At 34.6% G+C, this 21,242-nt stretch overlaps 1 protein-coding gene across 2 annotated transcripts; it reads right to left on the bottom strand.

Annotated features, from left to right (window-relative positions):
* Nucleotides 1-404: 404 nt before the first annotated feature.
* Nucleotides 405-21,242, bottom strand: LOC136036726 (large ribosomal subunit protein eL14-like). Of its 2 annotated transcripts, none has more exons than XM_065719074.1 (4): nt 21,171-21,232; nt 8,623-8,724; nt 4,970-5,164; nt 405-618 (listed from the first exon to the last, which is right to left on the bottom strand). In XM_065719074.1, the coding sequence occupies exons 1-4, from the start codon at nt 21,171-21,173 to the stop codon at nt 445-447; spliced, it is 474 nt and encodes a 157-aa protein (XP_065575146.1). In that variant the 5' UTR covers nt 21,174-21,232; the 3' UTR covers nt 405-444. The 2 variants fall into 2 exon arrangements, with proteins under 2 accessions (XP_065575146.1, XP_065575147.1); XM_065719075.1 differs by lacking the exon at nt 405-618 and adding an exon at nt 1,040-1,187 and having other exon boundaries at nt 21,171-21,242.

The following is a 21,242-nucleotide window of genomic DNA, read 5'->3' as shown; positions in this document are numbered from 1 at the left end:
CTAAGAAACGGTGAAAATGGTGAGTAGCCAATTTCTTGAAAAACGGTCAAAAAGTAGGTGCCTAACAAGAAAAGGGATTTCATTAGAATTTGCAAAAAAAAAGTAAGAATGATTTCGGTGGGAACAGTTTTTCTGAAGAGTTTTCGAATATATAGATTGAGAGAAAATATTGGTTTCCCTTTGTTTTCTTCGAGCCAACAACAATCTTCGTATCATAAGTTCGACCTATAAACTCATCTAGACCAAACTTAAGACTGATAAAACAAAATATAATTAAAAAAAGGTCAGAAAACTAGACACACCTTTGAGCCGACCCTTAAAATTGGTATCTCAATATCCTTTTCTTGACTTCAGGGTTTATCAATTTTAATTCGACTTTTTCTTTAGAAAAGGCAAGAAAGGCATCGAAATCATCGATCTTTATTACCAAAATCGATAACAAAATCACTTTTTAGCGGCTTTGCTTTTAATTTGCTGCACCTTAGCACGGCTTCTTAGAACAGACTTCTTCTTCGACGCCGTCAATTTTGCAGAGATCAAAGCACGACGCAGGATATCATTGCGAGACTGTTTGGCTTTCTGGACTTTAAATCTTTCAAAGTCAGTCAAGTTGGATCGCTTAAAAAAGGAATAAAACCCGTGAAAAATTGAAGAAAACGCAAGAGTTTCAGCGGGATTATCAAAAATGCGTTTGTAACCAATGTAATAGAAAGCAAAATGAAGGTGAACGTTTAGTGTATGTTGTTTCCGAATACCAAAACTTGCCCCAAGTGTCATAATGACAGTTGGGTCTTATTGTTCAGTCAAGTTGGGTCGCTTAAAAAAGGAATAAAATGTCAAAAATTAAGAAAAGGTAAGAGTTTCGGTGGAATTTCGGATATATGTTTTCAATCAATGCAACAGAAAGCAAAATGAATACGACTGTTTCGTTTCCGTGGTTTCCTGATAACCAAAATTGGTCTAATTGCAGTTGGGCTTTATTGATCAGTAAGAGATTGCTCAAAAAATGAATGAAATGCGAAAAATTAAGAAAAGGCAAGAATTTAAGCGGGATTCTCAGAGAAGTGTTTGTAATTAATGCAGCAGAGAGCAAAATGAACATGAACGTTAGGTGTACGTGGTCTCACACCGATTACCAAAATTTGTCACAATGCCAGTTGGCCATTTTAGTCAGTCAAGTTGGATCGCTTAAAAAAAGAATAAAATGTGAAAAATTAAGAAAACAAGAGTTTAAGCGAAATTATCAGAAACGCATTTGTAATCAACGCAGCAGAGAGCAAAATGAATATGAACGTTAGGTGTACATGATTTCACGCCAACTACCACAATTTGTCACAATAACAGTTGAACATTTTGGTCAGCCAAGTTGAATCACTTAAAAAAAGGGGAAAAAATCGAAAAATTAATAAAAGGCCAGAATTTCAGCGAAAATATAAGAAACGTATTTGTAATCAATGTAGGAGATAGCAAAATGAATATGAACGTTATATATAGGTGGTATCCCCGCTGACTACCAAAATTTGTCCAACGGTCACAATGACAGTTAACCATTTTGGTCAGTCAAGTTGGATTTCTTTAAAAGAAACAAAATGCAAAAAAAAAAAAATCCTGAAAAGGCAAGAATTTCAGTGGAATTTTCGAAAACATGTTTGTCACACAAAGCAAGGTGAATATGAACGTTTGGCTTGCGTGGTTTCCCAACTGCTGCTAAAATTTCTGAAGATAAATGATTATAATGAAGCAAGAGTTATATACTGATTCTTTGATGTTGCTTTCGAAGCCTTTAAAACGAGTCAATAATCAGATGAGTGATAGAATAAGTGCGTATATTTTGCTTTTAGGTCTACTATTATTTATAATACTATTTATTATTGTTATTTATATTATTTATATAATATAAATTTTTAAATTAAATTTTATCAATTCGGCCCTTATAATAAAGTTGGAATAACATTGTACTGGCATCAAATTAATTCATCGTTAGAATAGGTATCCATTTATAACAGATGTAATAGAAAAGCTATAATAGAAGTAGGGTCATAACAAATATAAATAATAGCACAAAATAAATAATGGTGAATAGTATAACATTAATAAATGACAGGGGGATAATTGATAAACAACACATAATGAATTAATAACAAGGTATAATAAACATAAGGTAATACACATATTACTGGCATCCAACCTTTTCACGCACCACCAGGACATAAAATGCCGTTTTTTTCGTGTGCATGTGTGTGCGGGGAGAGGGGGTGTAAGTCGCTGGTTCACTGTTGACATCTTTTAAGGGGGGAATTAAAAAGTAAATGATTATATTTTTTGCATCGACATTATAAATTTTCGAAAAACAAATGTGCTCACTATATGAAGGCATATACCTAATTTTAGAGGACTTCAAGTAAAATCATTCAAACTAAAATCAAAAATTTGTCTTTAGATCTGATAGCTGGTGAATTACCTTAATATAAAGAAACTATGTCGAGAAAAACAAAACAAATTAAAGCAAAATAATAACAAACAAACGATTTTTCTTTTCTTCGCGATTTTATGTTTTATACACAAAGGAAATAAAAATAATGCCAAAAAAATCAAACAACAGAGACTGAATTCAAGCAACAGTTTTTCGTCACTTTTTTAAACGAAAACCAATGTAGGTTTCAAATGGAAAATAACCGATTTGGTTGTTGTTTTTGAAATCGATTTGAAGACTAGCAGATTAGGAGAAAACAAAATAACCCATGTTCGGAAAAAATTCCAAAAAACAATACGAACAGAACATCAAAGTCTGCAAAATACAAATTTTAAGATGCTTTGCAAAGAATGTTTTCCTCGATCTTTTCATATTACATTTTTTTTCAATGGTTTAAAATTCTTGGTTAGGATCTGTTTTCACATTAAAAAGAAGCACCCGCTTCAAGGCCTCATTCCACAAACATGTAATAAGTTTTAAAGAAGTATTGCTCCTACACAATATCTATTATTTTGAGTAAACCACAAGTGATGTAGCTGGTGACCTCAGACATCACTGAATGACTCAGATGAATATAAGATCCATTTACAATAACTCATCAGATTATTGAAAAATACAACTTTGAATTCATTTCATTACTTATGCGTTTTAGAAAACTATAATAATTTTACCAAATGTTATTGATTTCTTATATCATGCTATATACCCCAACCTGCAACTCACGCCTAGACCGTGAGAGCATTTTGTGATGCAGAAACTTTCAAGAAACTCTTGCTTTGGAATTTTTATGAGTTCTAAAGATTTTTTCCACAATTAATTAATTAGCCAATTAATTTACTCTCATAAAATGTTTAGAAAGTTGAGCAATTTTATAATTCACGGTACCAAGGTACTATAGGTTCCAAGGTACTTCAATTGCTGACATGAGCCCGGCAGTTCTATTAAAAGTAAGAAATTTTTTAAGAAAACTGGCTAAAAGATGAAATTAATCTGCTACAATTCAGAAGTTAAAAGCTAGCTTGGTACCAAGATTGTATTAGAATAAGCGTATACAAATGAATAGACTGGATGAGGTCAAAATGCTGTAAATTGTTTATCTCAATTCATGGAATTAATAAAGAGTATGATTTGTCGTTCATTTCAATGCATATTATAAAACTAGATAACTAATTAAATCAGTCTGCTACAACGAATTTCTGCAACGAATTGGGTTTCTGCTACAATTAAGTTTCTACAACAAATTAAGTTTCTGCTACTATCTATAAAGAAGTTGGAATAAGCCTAACTATACTAAATGATTTTCTTTATATTAATAATTTATATTATACTAGAGCTGAAACTGAAGACCTTTTCTAAGTATGTGGTAGAATAATATTTTTCTCACCAGTAGAAGACCCTCAAAATTAGCCGATGGTAACCCCCCCCCCCCAAAAAAAAGAAAACTCAAAAACTTAACCTATGCAAAATGAAAGAGAAACTAGTAAGCTTTTCAGAAGTTCTTCTTCTTCTTTTCTGATGTAGAAGAAGCTACCTGGGCCAGTTTAGCTGTGAAAACGTTCTTACTCTAGATAAAGCAAACTATAAAAGACAAGATAGAATAGGTAACTTTCAAGAGTTACTCTTGACTCAAATTGAGTCCCACCCACAGCCGACTTAACCGGGCTGGCTGGTAAAATTGGACTCTTCACTCGCACCCATAAGTCGAGATACTTCCACAGATTATAAAATATATTAATAAGAAGTTAGAATACCAGCTATTCAACATAAGCACTGACCTTATATGTATATTTGTGAAAAGGTTCAGATAGTAGAGCAATGGGTATTAGGAGATTTTGTAAGGAAGAAGGGGTTAATAGCTGTAAACATAAAATTCTTAGACAACATTAGATTGGTTTACTAACAAGTGAGGAGTAAGTATTAAATTAAAGGGAGCCCCCCTCTCCACATCCTTCGTGTAAGCATGCACACACACAAAAATGGTGTGGATTTATTGCTATTAAGCAATCAAAAGTTAGACCTAAGTAAAAAAAAACGTGGAAAGTTGGATTAAACCAGGCTTGATATACGAAGACAAACAAGGGTTAAAAAAGGGGAAATAGACAAAGGGACCCTTATGAATAATACAACCAGGGGTTTTAATATTAAATTGATAATTTGTTTATATAAAAACACAAAGAAGTCTTTTCAGGAGTATCATGCTACACAAAATCTTGGATTGAAAGTATAACTCAAAAGAATAATTTGACTGAAATAAAGAAAAACCTCACTTTCCCTCAAATACAAGTTGTCAATTTATTAAAAAGGAAGGGTAAAAAAAAAATTCCCCCACAATGAACTGAAAAACTTTCAATACACATCAAAATGAATGAATACTGATTCTGTTGAATGAAGATTTTTAGATTATACTAGAAAGATTTAAGGTAATAACATGCCTCTATTGAAGACAGACAATCATGTAAACACACCTAAATGTTGTTTTACTAACAAAAAATGTACCTTATGGCGAGCTTCAATTCTCTTGGCCCAGTTGGAGGAGCTCCATTTTTCATTGATTTTTTCCGCTTCCCAGTTCTTCCTAACAGATTTCGTTGAGACACCTCGTCCAATGTTAATTGTATAATCAGTTAAATGAGCTTGATTCAATCTGATAGCATGCCTAGGAACGTCACTGCATGGACCATCAACCAGAACCTGAAGTTACATAAATATAAAGCTAAACTCTGGAAATAACTATCAGAACTTCAATTTCCGGAGCTAAATGATGAATATTTATAACTTTGTCCTTGTTTTCACAATATAGCACAGCATTGGGTATCACCTTTACAGTCATTATTCCAGTAAATATTTTAATTTTGAAAATACTTATTTGAGTAAAGTTCAACTTTTTATCACAATGCCAAACATTTAAAACTGACATTCCCAAAACAAGGGTTAAAATGTCAGTTCTTGCCACTTGGATTCTCTGACAAGCTCACCCCTGGAAACTTCCTTCCCCACGGAAAGCTCACCCGTGAAAAAACCCCAAGCAGAAAACTCGTCTTCCCAACCTAAAATTTATGCATACTTCCCAATAACAAATACTATGTGTAAAGAATGGGCAATGTTTATAACATAAAGATTTTTCCTCTGGGGCTGTAGATCATATTACATCCAAAGGAATGGTTATTTGGCCTTTCAGCTATGATGAACAAAATAGCTATCTAAAAATTTTAATCGAACGATTTGGAGTAGGAAAGGAGTGGGGGAGGGAGCCTAGTTAATCTCCAAGCTTTTAAGCCACTTAACAGGGCACTAAAACTTTTAATTTCCGTTCGAATGAGCACTCTCGCGATATTGAAAGACCAATGTGTTGATACAATCCCCCCTAGAAATTTGTTCTTGATAAGTTCCAAAGGTAGGGGCGATCCCACTGCTCCTAAAAGGCCTCGCATGTTAAGCTGGGAAATTGGACCTTACTAACATTCAATATTAACTGCTTCAATCTCCTTCTTCCCACTAAAAAAAAAATAGTTCAGTACAGACTTTGACCTGTTGAAGTACAGCAGCGGTAACAGACAAAGTTCCAAAGCTGCCAGTAGCAGAATTCGACAGAATTCCAAAAGCTGTCGACACTTTAGCAGCCAAACTAAGCGTTTTGACAGCTTTTTCTTGAGCAAGATGTGTTTTTATAAGTAAAAACAGTATTTTCAGACGAAATCTGGCAAAAAATTAGAATATTGCCGAATAGCGTGCCACCCTACTTTTTCCATGGCAGCACAGTGGAATGATGTTCTGATTGGCAATAAGAATGCCCAGCGATCAAACCCGGCTGACGCGAGGTGGGGCGACAGGGTTATTACCAGTCCATGATAAAAAGACCCAGCAGTTGAAACATGGATTCAACGAGCTATAAACCATCAATGGATCTGGAGGATCTTAATCCCAGTATGGATTCACATCCGACAACTGAAACTGAGAGTTTATATTATAGCTTTTCAATAGTTCTAAGCAAATTATATATCTCAGATTTTTGCTTGAGAGCATTTCGGCGATATTGGGTCAAGTTGTTTTGGTATACAGCAGGATAAAATTCGCAACTTATCAACAAGAACAAGAATGAAAACAATTTCTTACAAACTCGTTTTCAAAATACACTGAAAAGTAGTAAAAAGTTAATTCTCTCAAGAATCTATGAAGATAGATTAAGTGAAAACAAGGGGGGGGAATGGGCTTTACATAATACAGACATTAAATTGATCTGAGTTATAAATACATAAACTAAAGAAGTCAGTGAGTTGAAGAAAATGTTTTAAAAAGATCAAATTATTTAAAGCTCAATGCACTTGGTGCTCCTTGCTTTTATTTACATTATTTTTTTTCTCTCTCGAAAATCTAGGAATATAGCCTATGCAAAAACGAGGGACGTAAAACTGGCTTTACATAATAGAGAAATAAGATTGACCTGAGTTATGAACACTTAAAGAGAAAAGTCAATGAGTTGAAGAAACGAATTAAAAAGAACAAGTTCTGTAAACTCAATCCCTTTGGTGCTCCTTGCTTTTTCTTATATTAATAGATTCTCAAGAATTTTTCTTATATTAGTTTACTTTTTTGAAATAAAAAAAAAATTATATTTACTATTCTCGACTCATCCGTCTTCTCTAAGACAAAAATGTATTGTGTAGGATTTCAATCTGTTACCACGGCCACAGACAAGTTTTCTTACCACTGCACTATTAAGTCCTGTATAACAGTGATTGTTTTATACTTTTTACTGTGACCATCATCCATTTATGTTGATTTATTTATATAGAAAAATGGGGGTGTATATAAGAAGGGGCAATCTTTGATTATTGCACTGTCATCAAAAGTACATATACAGATAAAATTTGGAAGTAACTAAACGAATGGAGAAGGTCAATAAATGGCTCATAAACTTAACAAAATAACATGAAAAAATTACAAAAAAGTTGACTTGCTACATAACTTGCTAAAAGATAACAAACCATGTATTGGTCCAATAAGAGAGGCACCCACATACTTCCGCCGTTTACCCAAGCTAAATGAATCGAACAATTGGAAAACCATAGGTTCTATCACTATATTAGCTCTATGACTATCAAACTTGGTTCTACTGCCCTAGCAATGATGCATGGATAGATAATAGATAGACATATCTATTAACAAATGAACTAACCCACCTTTTATACAATATAAATAAGGGGGGAATTAATGCCAGGTTTGCTTCTCACTCAATTGGACTATCAGTCTTGGCTTTTTCTACAATTAGCCATGTCTTGATGCCCACAACTATTCCATTTTAATTCAAAAATCAACGGAATCGGTCGTGGCCTCCAGCCTCGACCTCGTTGAGGAAAACTCCACAACAAAAGTTGAGGAAAACTAGTTAAAAACCAGAGTTCCTTATTTTTTGTATGTAGGGGCTTGAAAACTGCTTTAGAGCTCTCAGACATGCTGTGCATATTGTATTTGTTTAATATCCTCCATTTTTAGAAGTTCCAATACTGATGAACAAGGATCCACAAGCAGTTTTATGGTCTAGAGGAGGGTGGTGTCTCAGTTAAGATCCTACTTACAAAGGCAGACATTACAACCTCTGTAAACAATGAATAATATCTTTTACTCTGCATTCAAAATATTTTTACAATAAGAGAGGAGCTACCATATGTTCAGTATTCATGTTAAATGCTTAGTTAAAACACATCCCCCAGATGAAAGGAAACTTGGGGGTAAGCTCCCTTTGATATTCCTCTGAAGGATCTCAACATAGTTTAACAAGTTAGCCCAAAAAGAAACATTTTCAAATAGTAAACTGCTGACAATAAAATACAAAGCTTGGCTGTACTGTTTGGAGCACCTAAGTGTTAGACTTCGTCTAGGGAGTTAAGACCCCTAGAACCCCCCCCCCCTCCAAGAAAGCCTATAAATATATATGCAATGCAATCCCTGCTTGTATTTCAGCTGATTACATTTATAAGGATGAATTAAAACTAAAACAGAATTAATAATCGATTAAAAATAAAAACAGAATCTCTTAATACAAAATTTAATTACAGGGAGAAAAACTTGTTAAAGAAGAAAAATGTTAATGAATCTATTCTTCATCTTATTTTCAGCCCATTAATATTTAAGCAGTAAAAACAACTTACAGAGGTTTGGGTTATAATATCTACAATGGCACAAATCTTGCCAGCATATGGGCCATCTGCTATGTAGGCAACTCTTCCAACTTCAACAAAGCGTTTGAACAACTAAAATAAACAACAAAATGAGTATACACTTAAAAAAATTTACTGTTTTAGGCAATATGGAGGATCTTTTCATCTTTTGGACTTATTCTAGTGGGAGGGGATTAAGTCTCAGTAAAAGCATTGTGAGCAATCCCTGTAGGTTTTATAATTACCTTAAATCACATTTGCCAGCGAGATAAGGTGGTAGATCCTCCTGTAGTTCTCGCTGGTGGTGAGTGATATAATTATGTTGGCTTAGCTTCCCAGTCCAGCCTCCACTCAGCCCTCTCCCAGTCCCTGTCGGCTCCAGCCTTGAAGGAGTGGGGAGTCTCAGCTTGGATGGTAGACTCGGATAGGCTATTCCAGAGGGGGACCACCCGAATGGAAAAGAAACCACATCGTTCCCTTCTCCGACATCCAGGCAGGTGAAGTTTAAGACTGTGACCTCTTGAATTACACATGATTGTTTTTATACCCATCAGCACCACTGGTATCACATATTAAGACTGCCTGCCCATTTCAAAAAATATGTATAAATAGCAATTCAAATAGAAATCTTTTGGTACTTCATGATTTGGTACTTATCTTTAATTGTGGCAAATAAAGTTAGAAACCATATTTCAATCAATTGAAGATCACATGTAACATGGCCTTTTACTACATATTTTGTTATCAGTTTTATGCTGATTAAAGAAATGAACAAACTCTTCAAATTACATCTTGGTCTTTGTCAGTTTATTTATATAGAAACAATCTCCATCCCCTTGGCAACAATGTCCAGCCCCAGTAGTGGCTCTGGCCTTTCCTGCGCTTGCAGAAAAATCGTGATTAGTGCCCCATCTCTATCTCCCAAAAAATAGTGGGAGGGGATTAAGCCTTAGTAAAAGCATTGTGAACAATCCCCATAAGTTTTACAATTACACATGATTGTTTTTATACCCATCAGCACCATTGGTATCACATATTAAGACTATCTGCCAATTTCAGAAAATATGTATAAATAACAATTCAAATAGAGATTAATCCTTTGGTACTTATCTGTAAGCGTGGCAACACTCACGAATTACACTGTGTCAAACTTGAGAACAAACCACTTTCATCTGTCTGTATTAAGAGACAATTAGCTTATGCTCAGTGGAAAACAAGCAGTAGCGGACAAAATACATAAGACTTAATCATGAAGTTAGAAAACAATTCTTACTTTATAATATGCAGAATAATTGTATCTAACACATTTTACATACAGACCTGCTGTACTTTACCAGCCCCCCCCCCCCCCAATGTGCAATTATATAGTCCAAATCTGTTTCTGAAGTATTATTTTCATCATGCTTGGGTGTTTTTCATTAGAATTAACCTAACTTCACTTCTTTAGTGTTGCTGCTATAACAGATAAGTACCAAGATAAACTCAGATGATATGAAAATTTATTGATCTTTCCCCATCCTTTACCAAAAATCCAGTGTCAAAAACAGTTTGTTGTTTGTCTGTTACCTATAGAAAATTAACATAATTGCCTGTTTGGAAATCCTTTTACTGGTAACTCATAAATCACCTTTGTACTTTATTTAGAGGCTAACAACCTAGGCTATATTTTGCAGACAATTAAAAAGTTTTGTTATTGATGTCGTGGTCTTTTGGGTTCAGCCAAAACCCCCTCATCTTCAAAAACAAAGAGAAATTTTAAAGCAACCTATGAGTAAACAACTGCTTTTTGAATAGTTTTTCTTTTCTAAAAAACTTAGGCTTATTAAAGCTAAGGAAATGACACCAAAAATTTGAGTTTCATTAAACTAGGCAACTTACCCTTAAAACATTTTGTTTGGAAAGTGATTATTTGCCCTAAATGAAGCTCAGGTGGTACATAGGCTGTATATTGGCATCTGACAGAAGTTTAATTGCAATATATGGTATGATGAGCATGCAGCATCAACTAGGTCTAAGCTTCCACTATCCCTAGCTGATTAAATGTTTCTGACATTCAAACATCCAGTATATACATATAACATGATGATCTGAATGGAATGATCAAATTATCCAATGAACTTTTATCAACACTCCCTGGCAAAATCTGCAGCTGTGCCTCTCACTCAGACTTATTAGGTTATATCACTATCTTAGCTATCTGGCTATCTATCTTGGTTCTACTGCTCAAGGGATGACATATGGATGGATAATAGATAGAAATATCTATTAACAAATGAACTAACCTCAATTTTATACAATCCTAATAAGGGGCCATTAATGCCAGAATTTCCTCTCACTCCATTGGACTATTTGTCTTGGCTTTTTCTACAATTAGCCATGGCTTGATGCCCACAACTATTTCGTTTTAATTAAAATTAAAATCGAGTTGCCATCAATCCATGGCTAATTGGAGAAAAGGCCAAGATAGCCCAAGTGAGGGACAAAGCTGGCATCAACCTTTATCAGGGATGTATAAAAATGATGTCATTTTCACTTGTTGATGGATAGTCTATCATCCATCCATCATAGGGCAAAACTAAGGTAGACAGTCATAGAACCTAAGGGACAATCAAGATTTTTGAGCTGACTCATGACAATGTCAATTGGACTTAAATACAAAAGAGGGGACTGAATTTACTTGGACTCACAGACAAACAAGTCAAATTGTGACCTTAATTAATAGAAGATGCAATTTAAAGAAAATTAAGTATGTCCCGTGCATTTTGCCATACATCACTATTTTGTATCAACTTATTGCCTATAAATTAAAGAATTATACTCAACAGGTCTATTCCTTATTTTCCTGGACAATGTGATTAAGGTAAATTAAATCTATAGTAACAAAATCATGACCAGAAAATGCAAAGGGAATATAAAATTTGGGTTGTATATTTGTAAATTAGAAAGGTGGGGTAAAGTAAAGTGAAACACTTTAGAAATGTTGCAAGGAAGTATTTATGAAAGGTATTCTCATAATTTTACAGGGTTTTCTAGTAGGTATATAGTAGTATAGTATAGTAGATATAGTTAACAGGGTTTTCTTGTAGTGTAAAGTTTGTAAAATAATTTTGGAGATTAATATTAGATGCAAGCAAAATATTTTTACTATGGGGAACAAAATCACATAGCAAAAGAGGAATTAATTAGAGATGAACAATTTACACTGTTTATAACATGATACCAGGATTTCTTGTCACAGGGACCATCCCAGGCATTTAGTCTTGCTCTATGCAGGGAATACTTGTACTCTCATTTGGTTTTCTGCTTTATTTGATTGACTGAGCTGGAAGGAAGATAGTCACAGGCTATCAACATGTGGAGCCAGAACTTAGCTTTTTGTTTAGCAATCTTCACTATAAGATCAGCCTTACATAAAGGGACTGCGAGTACCCATTTGTATGCACTCAGAGGGGACAGCTTTTTTAGTGGTAGACTTGAGACAAAACACTATCTGCTCATAACATGAGTGGATATCAATCCATATTAAAGTTGTATATTCAGATGTTTGCAATAAGTGGAATGGTACTTAAATAGATGATAATACTGGGAAAAAGTCAATACATAAAGGGGAATATTAGCATTTTTCCAATTAATTTTTTAGATCCACTTGGGAGAGTTATAGTGAACAGATTTTGCCATAGAGCAAGATAGTTGGCATATGATTGGTAAATGGTTGTCATCAATTTTAGAGTTGTCCACATGAACAATTGATGAAAGTAGTGTTGAATCTGATGCAATTACATGATCTAGGTTGGAAGCAATGCCACCACAACTGTGAATATAATTAAATAGAAGATCTTTATCAGCCAGATGGAATCCTCTGGGCAGTGAATTGAGAAAAATTTCAGATTGGTCAGTAATAGATAGTCAGTATTTATTTTGATTGTGGGAACCCATTTGAAATTTTGTTTTGAAGGTTGCTGAGTAGTATTTGTAGGCCATTATAGGCTTGTGAAAAACAAGACAATGGCTGCACAGTTTTTCTATTATGGAGGACGTAAATGTTTATAAATGCAGTATCACCACATTTTATCACAAAGATGTGAGCATAACTTTGCAATAATACCAGCTGAATGTTATGTCTGAAAGGGATAGCCAGATCTCCTGTTGGTCTACCACAGGTTTTCTGGGTGTATAATAGGTCTGAAAACACTTAAGGCTATCAACATTCACTTTAAAGAGAAGGTGCTCCAGTAAAAACACAATATCAATGTCAAGCAGCTCATTAATTAGTAGATCCTTGTCTTTTGTACCATTAAAACTAAGGACATAAAGCTAAACTGTATTTGAGCATTTGTTTACAACCATTATGGAGAGCCAATCAGAGAATTCTGCATTTCAGACTGAAACTTATGTGCTCCATTGTAAAACTTGCATATTTTGGTGAGACTTTCCCCTGGATTCACATGAGGGCCAGAGCATCTGGAATGCTTGGGATGTGCTGGTGCGCAGTGATAAGCTCCAGTCAGGTGATCAGTACTTTGACAGTGAAAGCATTAACATGGAATCAATTGAAAGGGCTTAGCACACAAAATTCTGTATCCAATGTGGATTCTCAACTCGAGGACTGAGTTCAGAGGGGCTTTGTCAATATCCTCAAGACAAAAAGTGCATGAACGACCAATTCTATAAGCACTAACAAGTATGTCTACAGAGGCCTCTAAATCAGCTCTTGAATAATTATTGGGTACTCCATGGACAACTTCTACAGGCTTTTTATCAATCACTTTGGTTCAACATTTGGAATGGAGCTAGTAACAGCTGCAACCAGCATGTTGGATGAGCACTTATCACATGTCATCACAACCCAGGTTTTGCTTTGTTGCTTGGATTTCATTGTCATAAGCCCATTGTGCCCATCCAGTATTTTGAGCTTCTTCATGTGCAGGATAGGGTCACTGAGCCCCAGGGGTGGGTTCCTTACAACAACACCATAATAATAATAGTTTATTCCAGAAAAAGCCCATGGGCCATAGGAATTTTACATAAAAGACAAAACAACAAATTAAACTAAAATAAATTAATAGTATTTAAAGAAAATGCTCACAAAGTGCAGCTGCAATCCTGGCAAACCTTGCTATCCTTTTAATGCTCAGAAAATTTGTCTCTTTCATTCTAACTACCATCCATACCTCATTCTATTTTTCTTTACTATACATCTCTCACCCCCATTCATTCAATTTGACACATTCACACAAAAATGTATCAAATTTTCATCCTGAGATCCACACATAGATCCAGACCTGCCCACCATATCTGGATTTTTGGTTCTTCAACCTCTCTTGTACCTCCCTTATTAATATTTCCTCCATATGATGGTTTTCCTATATTTGGAGTTGGAGATCTAAGCTGAAGACTCTCTGCAGTAACCTTAGATGCAATGTTGTGCAGCTGTTCAAGACAAAGAGTTCACCTTGGCACTGAGGGTACTGAAGGCATTGAAAGGTATCATTGGCACTTCACTGGGACAAAGTCTGGAAGCTTTAAGTTCTGGGAATCACACTTTATAAGCAAAGAAATAATGTCTAAAGCATAGTTCAATGTAGCATTTGCTCCTATATGCTTCAAAGGAACTTTATTAGGAAAGAGCTCAGATAGAGAAGAATCAAAGAATCAACCATGTACTCTTTTATCACATCAGGGAAAACTCCTTTTGCAAGATTTTTCTTCACAAAGCACAGGATAGGACTGTAGAACAGTTCACCTTCACACCAATTACCAGTTCCCATTTAAAAAGTCCAATACTGTAAAGTCAAATAATAATAAAAAACTTAATCCAAAAGAGGTCCAGTCCAGCAATAGGTAACAGCAACTGCTCAATTCATAGGAAAGGTAAATAACCACAGGAACTTGTAAAGTGACCACACTTATTACCTAGCAGTATTTGCATAGGCTATATTATACATATATATATATATATATATATATATATATATATATATATATATAGCCTATACAAATATTGGTAGTTGAGAACTGTTTTTTCTCTGGGTTGTTTCCACCTGCTATACTGATTGCTAGAAGTAATTTCACTTGCAAGTAAAGTAAGGGAAGCATTGAAGGCTGTCTAACCTGTTCCCATAATTTAAGGGGCAAGTCTGGCAGGTACCAGCTCTTGCAAACAGCTTTCTCATCCCTCTTCTGCTTACTTTTCTCCTACCACCTTTATCACAGCACAGTTGGCTATAAATTCTGGATAGTGCTAATTATGTTCACACTGGTTGATCCTGGCCTATATCATATAGGTCCCTAATATAGGTCACTAATAAATGTCACTATATATTCCAAAGTTTCCATGGGAATTCTCACTCCAGTAACAAAATAATCTGCTTATTCAAATTGCAATACTTTGGTCACTGAATTATCAATTATAAATATTGGCTGTAGGTCAGGAAGAGACTATAATCCTTTACCAATCATTAGCAATAGTTTAAATCAAAAGGTCTCCACACTATGTACTCTGAATAAAAAAAAAAATAAGACAATACTCTACCTAATAATTTAAACCAAATATTTGGATGATTGGCTAAAGTTTGCTGTTCTTAAATTTTGATTATTAAGTGAGCTTTTCTATATTTTTTGTCTCTCTGTTATTGTGACTATATTTTCAAATTTTACAGCCAGTATAGATAACTTCAAAGACGTTATATGTATATGTGTTTGAAATATCCAGTTAAATAATTTTATATCTATTCACTGTCAATAAAAAGGTATCATCCCTATTTTGAACTGTTTTACTTTAGCCAGTATAGCATTGCCAGAGTGATGCCCCCTCCACAAACTAACAAATATCAGAAACCAACAAGTCCTGAAAAACTGTGTTATTGAGCCTACTAGGGGTAAATGTTTAAGTTTCATCACAAGCTGTCGAAAAATTTGAAACTATGCTGCAAAGCAGTATAGTTTCTATACTAAAGTACTTAGAAATGCTAATTCTAGCAGCACTTCCATTTCTGGTTGACCCTCCTCCTCCATGGGCAAACTAAAATACATAAGTGGGCTTGCTCATAGGTAACATTACCTACAGAGCAAAGAGTATTAGTCCATGAGTCCTGCAGGCAGCAGGGCAAGGTCTGTATTCTATATTTATTCAACAAAGAGTGATAAGGTTTAAAAAAAAAACCTCAAACATGGTTTATTAAATAAATATAGAATACAGACCTTGCCTTGCTGCCTGCAGGGCTCATGGACTAATATGCTGTCATTCATTCAGTCATTTCATAATATTCAGACATTCATTTTTACAGAGATACCATATTAAGTGGGAAACATTGAGAGGCACTGTTTGCATAACCATTGGCTGCATTCATCACACTGTATAGTGCAAGAGCTGTTGTTTAGAAAACACCAAGCAACAGCACATTATCTATGCTGTTTTCAGGATTTGTTGGTTTCTGATATTTGTTACTTTGTGGAGGGGGCATCACTGGCTGTAAAATTCCAAAACACAGTTGCAATAACAGAGAGATAAAAAATATGTCTCTCTCTATAGGTAATGTTACCTGTAAGCAAACTCACTTTATACATTTTTAGTCTTGTTGGAGGTGAATTTTAGAGAGCTAAAAAAGGATGCACTTCTCTAATAATGACCAAGAAACAATATGCAATCATCAGAATCTTGCGACTTATTTTTGCCCCCTATAGTTGAGTTATAACATGGGACTGTTGTTATGTGTTAATGTGAAGATTCCATTAAATCCTACATCAAAATTGTTTTATAATCACTCTAGAGGCAGGTATGATAAATTTAGGAAGTTTTACATTCTATTAATATGGTTGGTAAGTTTCACTGTTGTTCTATGGATGTGAACACAGCAGTTAAATTTATCCTAAATGTAGTAGTAGAGGGCTGTGAAAATTTTATTCAAGGTATAGTCTTGGAGAGGTGATAAAAACATAGGATCCTTTGAAAATCAGTCCTGAATGCAATATTCATAAAAATAAACTTTGGAGACATTATCTGTTGGTTAAGGCTGATATAAGGCCATAAGAGAGCAAGAAATGTTGTAACTCTCTACAATCAGATATGGAAACAGTAGTTGTATATCATTAATTCCCTGAAAAGCTGCCCTAATATATATTTGAAGTATGTAAATAGGAGCAATAATGATCAACCATCATCATCTATAATCTGCAGTGATGTAGTCACTGGTAAATCTGTTTACAACAATAGGAGAAAGGCAGCTATTTTTAATGAAACCTTGTCATCACTCTTTGTAAATCCTGTTACTCATTTGCAACCTAATTCTACACCAGTAGCTCCTTTGCTGCAAAATAAGTTGCAGTTTAATTATCTAGATGTTGTATCCAAAAAGTTGAAATGTTCACTCAATATCTTTCTATTGATAAAGCCCATGATATTGACAGCATTTCAAATGTTGTTTTGTATAGATTGGCTTCTTGCTTAGCCAGTCCTCTTGCTTCTCTCATTAACCTTTGTTTAGTCTCTGGTAAATGCCCAGTTGTATGGAAAAAAGCAGTGATAAAACCTCCACATAAGGGTTTATTAGTTTTTTAGCCTCTGGTAAATGCCGAGTTGTATGGAATAAACAAGCAATAAAACCTCCACATAAGGGTGGATAAAGGTCAGAATTCACTCATTTTTCCTATCTCAAATACTTCAATTTTTATGTCACTTGGTATTAACCAAGTGACATTTATAACCAATGGAAAAATTAGAAAAATGAAGTACTTTTAACTTATGAATGGGTGATTGGATCTTAATGAAATTTGATATTTAGAAGGATATCTTGTCTCAAGAGCTCTTATTTTGAATCCTGACCAGATCCAGTGTCATTGAGGGGAGTTGGGGGGGGGCAACAATCTTGGAAAATGCGTAGAGTGGAGAGATCAGGATGAAACTTGGTTGGAAGAATAAGTAGAAGTCCTAGATACAGGATTGACATAACTGGAATGGATCTGCTCTCTTTGGGGGAGTTGGGGGATGGTTAATCCTTAAAAATTAGAAAAAATAAGGTATTTTTAACTTATGAAAGAGTGCTTGTACCTTAATGAAATTTCATATTTAGAAGGACCTTAAAACTCAGATCTCTTATTTGAAATCCCAACCAGATCCAATGTCATTAGGGAGGGGGGACCAGAAATCTTGGAAAATGCTTAAGTGGAGAGATCAGGATGAAACTTGGTGGAAAGAATAAGCACAAGTCCAAGATAGGTGACTGACATAACCAGACTGGATCTGCTCTCTTTGGTGGAGTTGGGGGGGAGGAGTAATTTGGAAAAATTTAGAAAAAACAAGGTATTTGTAACTTACAAACAGGTGATCAGATCTTAATGAAATTTGATATCTAGAAGGATCTTGTGCTTTAGAACTCTCATTTTAAATCCTGACCAGATCCCGTGATGTTGAAGGGAGTTGGAGGAGGAAATCAGAATTCTTGGAAAACATGAAAATCAAGGTATCTTATGAATGGGTGATTGGATCTTAATGAAACTTGATATATAGAAGAATCTTATGTCTCAGATGCTCTATTTTCAATTTAAATCAGATCTGGGGACATAGAGAGTTGGAGGGGGGAAACACAAATCTTGGAAACTGGAAATCTTGGAAAACACTTGGAGTGGAGAGATTGGGATGAAATTTGATGGATAGAATAAGCACAAGCTATAGATACAAGATTGACATAATTGGTACAGATCTGTTCTCTTTGGGGGAGCTAGGGGTTGTTAATTTGGAAAAACTAGAAAACTTGAGGTATTTTTAACTCAAGAATGGGTGACCAGATTTTAATGCAATTTGATATTGAGAAGGAACTCATGTCTCAGATTTCTTATTTCAAATCACAGCCAGATCTGTTGACATTGGGGGGAATTGGAGGGGGAAACTGGAAAACTTGGAAAATGCTTATAAATGTTGTAGATGTGATTGATGTAACCAGACTGGATCTGCTCTCTTTGTGGGAGTTAGATGGTGGGGTTCAGTGCTTTGGCAAGTTTGGTGCTTCTGGATGTGCTAGGACAATGAAAACTAGTAGGTGTGTTAAGGAGCTGCACAAATTGACTTGATTAAATTGGTTTCCCTGATTTGACCATTTGGGGGGCTGAAGGGAGAGGAAAAACTAGAAAAATTCAGGTATTTTAGAGTGGGTGATCAGATCTTAATAGCTCTTATTTTAAATCCCATCTGGCATTATGTCTCTGATTTTCCTTTTAAAGCAATCTATTAATTCTTAGAATTTTGCTAGAGCTCATATCATATGAGCTCTTGGCTCTTCCAACCTTTTCACAAGTGCCATATGATCTCTTAGCTCTTGTTTTCTAGAACTATGAAAAAGGTAATTGTTTATCATGTACAGAATTATTAAAACCAAGAATTATTATTTTATTATATATAAAAAGAAACTGATAACTGAAAATTAAGGTAAAATATTCTTTTGTCATAATTTCAACAGGTAATAGACTTGTCAAGTATGGTAAGAAACCAGCATCCAATTGGACAAAATTATGTAAAACTAAACCCTCACACCTTGTTATCAAAGAAGAATTGAGGAGAAGTATACAAATCAATGAATAGCAGAAAATCTTAGCTATTCATCAATGTGGTTATTATTTAGGATCAAACATTTGATATTATTAGTTTATTGACTTACCTACAATGACCTCTTTATGGAAATACTAATTATCCTATTTTGATGTATATATTCTTTCAGTGTTTAAGTTTTTTCACATTTCAACAGAAAGCTGGTTTAATTCTGATTCTAAAAATGAAAATTTATTGCTTGATCTTTATTATTCTTTATATTTTTCTTATTAATTGCTTATCAAAACAGATTACATTTTAATTTATGCTGACAAATTACTGGGGGAATTTCAGCCAAGAGGGTGAAACTCTTGTTGCTACCCTCACTTTGCTTCTTGGTGTTGTAATAAAGGGGTGGGTCTAAAAACCCATCTCTTATTTTTTTGGAGGCCAAGAAAAGTGGTCTTTTTTCCAAAAATAGTTATTTTATCCTAGACAAATTTCTAAGACAAAAATCAAAAGAGGGTTAATATTGAAGCTTGACAATACCTTACCAGAGAATATTTTTGGCCCTGGATTCATTACTGACTGCTTCATTTTTTAAACATAATTTCTTTCCAAGACAGTAAAAAGTAGCTAAACTGGAATTAGACTAGAGCCTTTTTGACAGCTCACCCATATCCAACACAGGTTGTACAGCTTATTGTTTTGAGTGTTGTGTTCAACACAGTGCATGTCTTCTCAGAGCCCATGTTTAACCATGCTTGAAACCCATTAGATGAAAATGCTTTTAGGTAAAATTCTAGTTAATTGACTTCTTGCTAGGCTATCTCAGAAAGGGTTTAGGTTAGGAAATGAAACTTTCAGGGATGAATCTACAGATTGAAGTATGTCTTGGGAAGGTATTTTGAAGTAACTACCCCTACTCCTTCTCCCACTAGTGGGCCCTGACCTTTGATGAGCTTTAAAAATATGTGTGTTGTAAAAGTGAAACCTTGCAAATTAGGTATTCTGCTTAATTGAAGTACAACAAAATTGTTTTCAGCTTCATAACTTTGCTCAATTCCATTTTATAAGGTTTTAAAGATATGCAAATACATTTCCTTAATTTTGAAAAAAAAAACATTGATATGGCTCAAAATTCTACTCAAATAACAGGATTTGCATTTTCTGAACTAAAGGCAGAGAAAAAGCAACTAGTAACTGAAAATTAAGGTGAAATGTTGTTTTGTCCAAATTTCAATAGGTATAGATCTGTCATGTAGGCATATTTTAGGGCCCTCTAGAGGGATGATTTGAGGTGGGTACTTTAAATACCTTCCCGGGACATACTTTAGCCTCTATACCCATTCCTGAAAGTTTCATTTTTCTAACCTAAACTCTTTCCAAGATAATAAGAAGTCAATTAACTAGAACCTTTCCAGCTTTTAAAGTTTTACTGGGTTGAACATACAGCCTGAAAATTATTTTTGACAAACTCATTCAAAATGTACTTCAAACCTGGTGCCATAAAACACAACTTAGCAATGAGACCCTTTGGCCAACTAGAATTTTATCAGCTCATCATCAGTTGGTCTGACCTCCTACCCCCATTTAGCTTCCTGGCTGGAGGGCAATGGGACAGATATCAGCACTGACAATAGTAACTATTTAGTTCAGTACCATAAAATTTGTCCTTACCTATTCTTATGACAGTAGGCTAACACCTATTTAAACAACCAAATCAAACTTGTAAATAGCCTGGAGATATGTCGAGGATTTAGTTGAGGGGTTGTGCTATAGATAAAGTGGAAGAAGGCAACCTGAAAATACACTAGGGTCTATAATCTAGGCTATCTATGCAACAAGTAGGCTTACCCCAGGTCAGAAGATTTCCCTCTTAATGCACTAAGTTTCAAGAGGGACATAACATCCCTGCTAGACTAACTTTTCCAGCTCACCAAAAGCCTAGAATCTAGAAAATAAAGATCGAACTATATGATACTTTGATAAATATTTAAAATAAACATCACAACCATACCATTTTTACTAGTGACGGAAGTAATGATTATGAAGAAACTATAATTGTACAGTGTTTATGAATAAACTTCAT

The sequence above is a fragment of the Artemia franciscana genome, chromosome 15 (genome assembly GCF_032884065.1).
Source record: "Artemia franciscana chromosome 15, ASM3288406v1, whole genome shotgun sequence".
Taxonomy (NCBI): Eukaryota; Metazoa; Arthropoda; class Branchiopoda; order Anostraca; family Artemiidae; genus Artemia; species Artemia franciscana.
This window is presented reverse-complemented; position numbering and strand designations above follow the sequence as displayed.

Coding starts and splice junctions, on each gene's coding strand:
- LOC136036726 (XM_065719074.1), bottom strand. Junction 5,165..8,622: donor ATATTATAACCCAAACCTCT/GTAAGTTGTTTT, acceptor ATGTAACTTCAG/GTTCTGGTTGATGGTCCATG. Junction 619..4,969: donor GAATTGAAGCTCGCCATAAG/GTACATTTTTTG, acceptor TCCTTTTTTAAG/CGATCCAACTTGACTGACTT.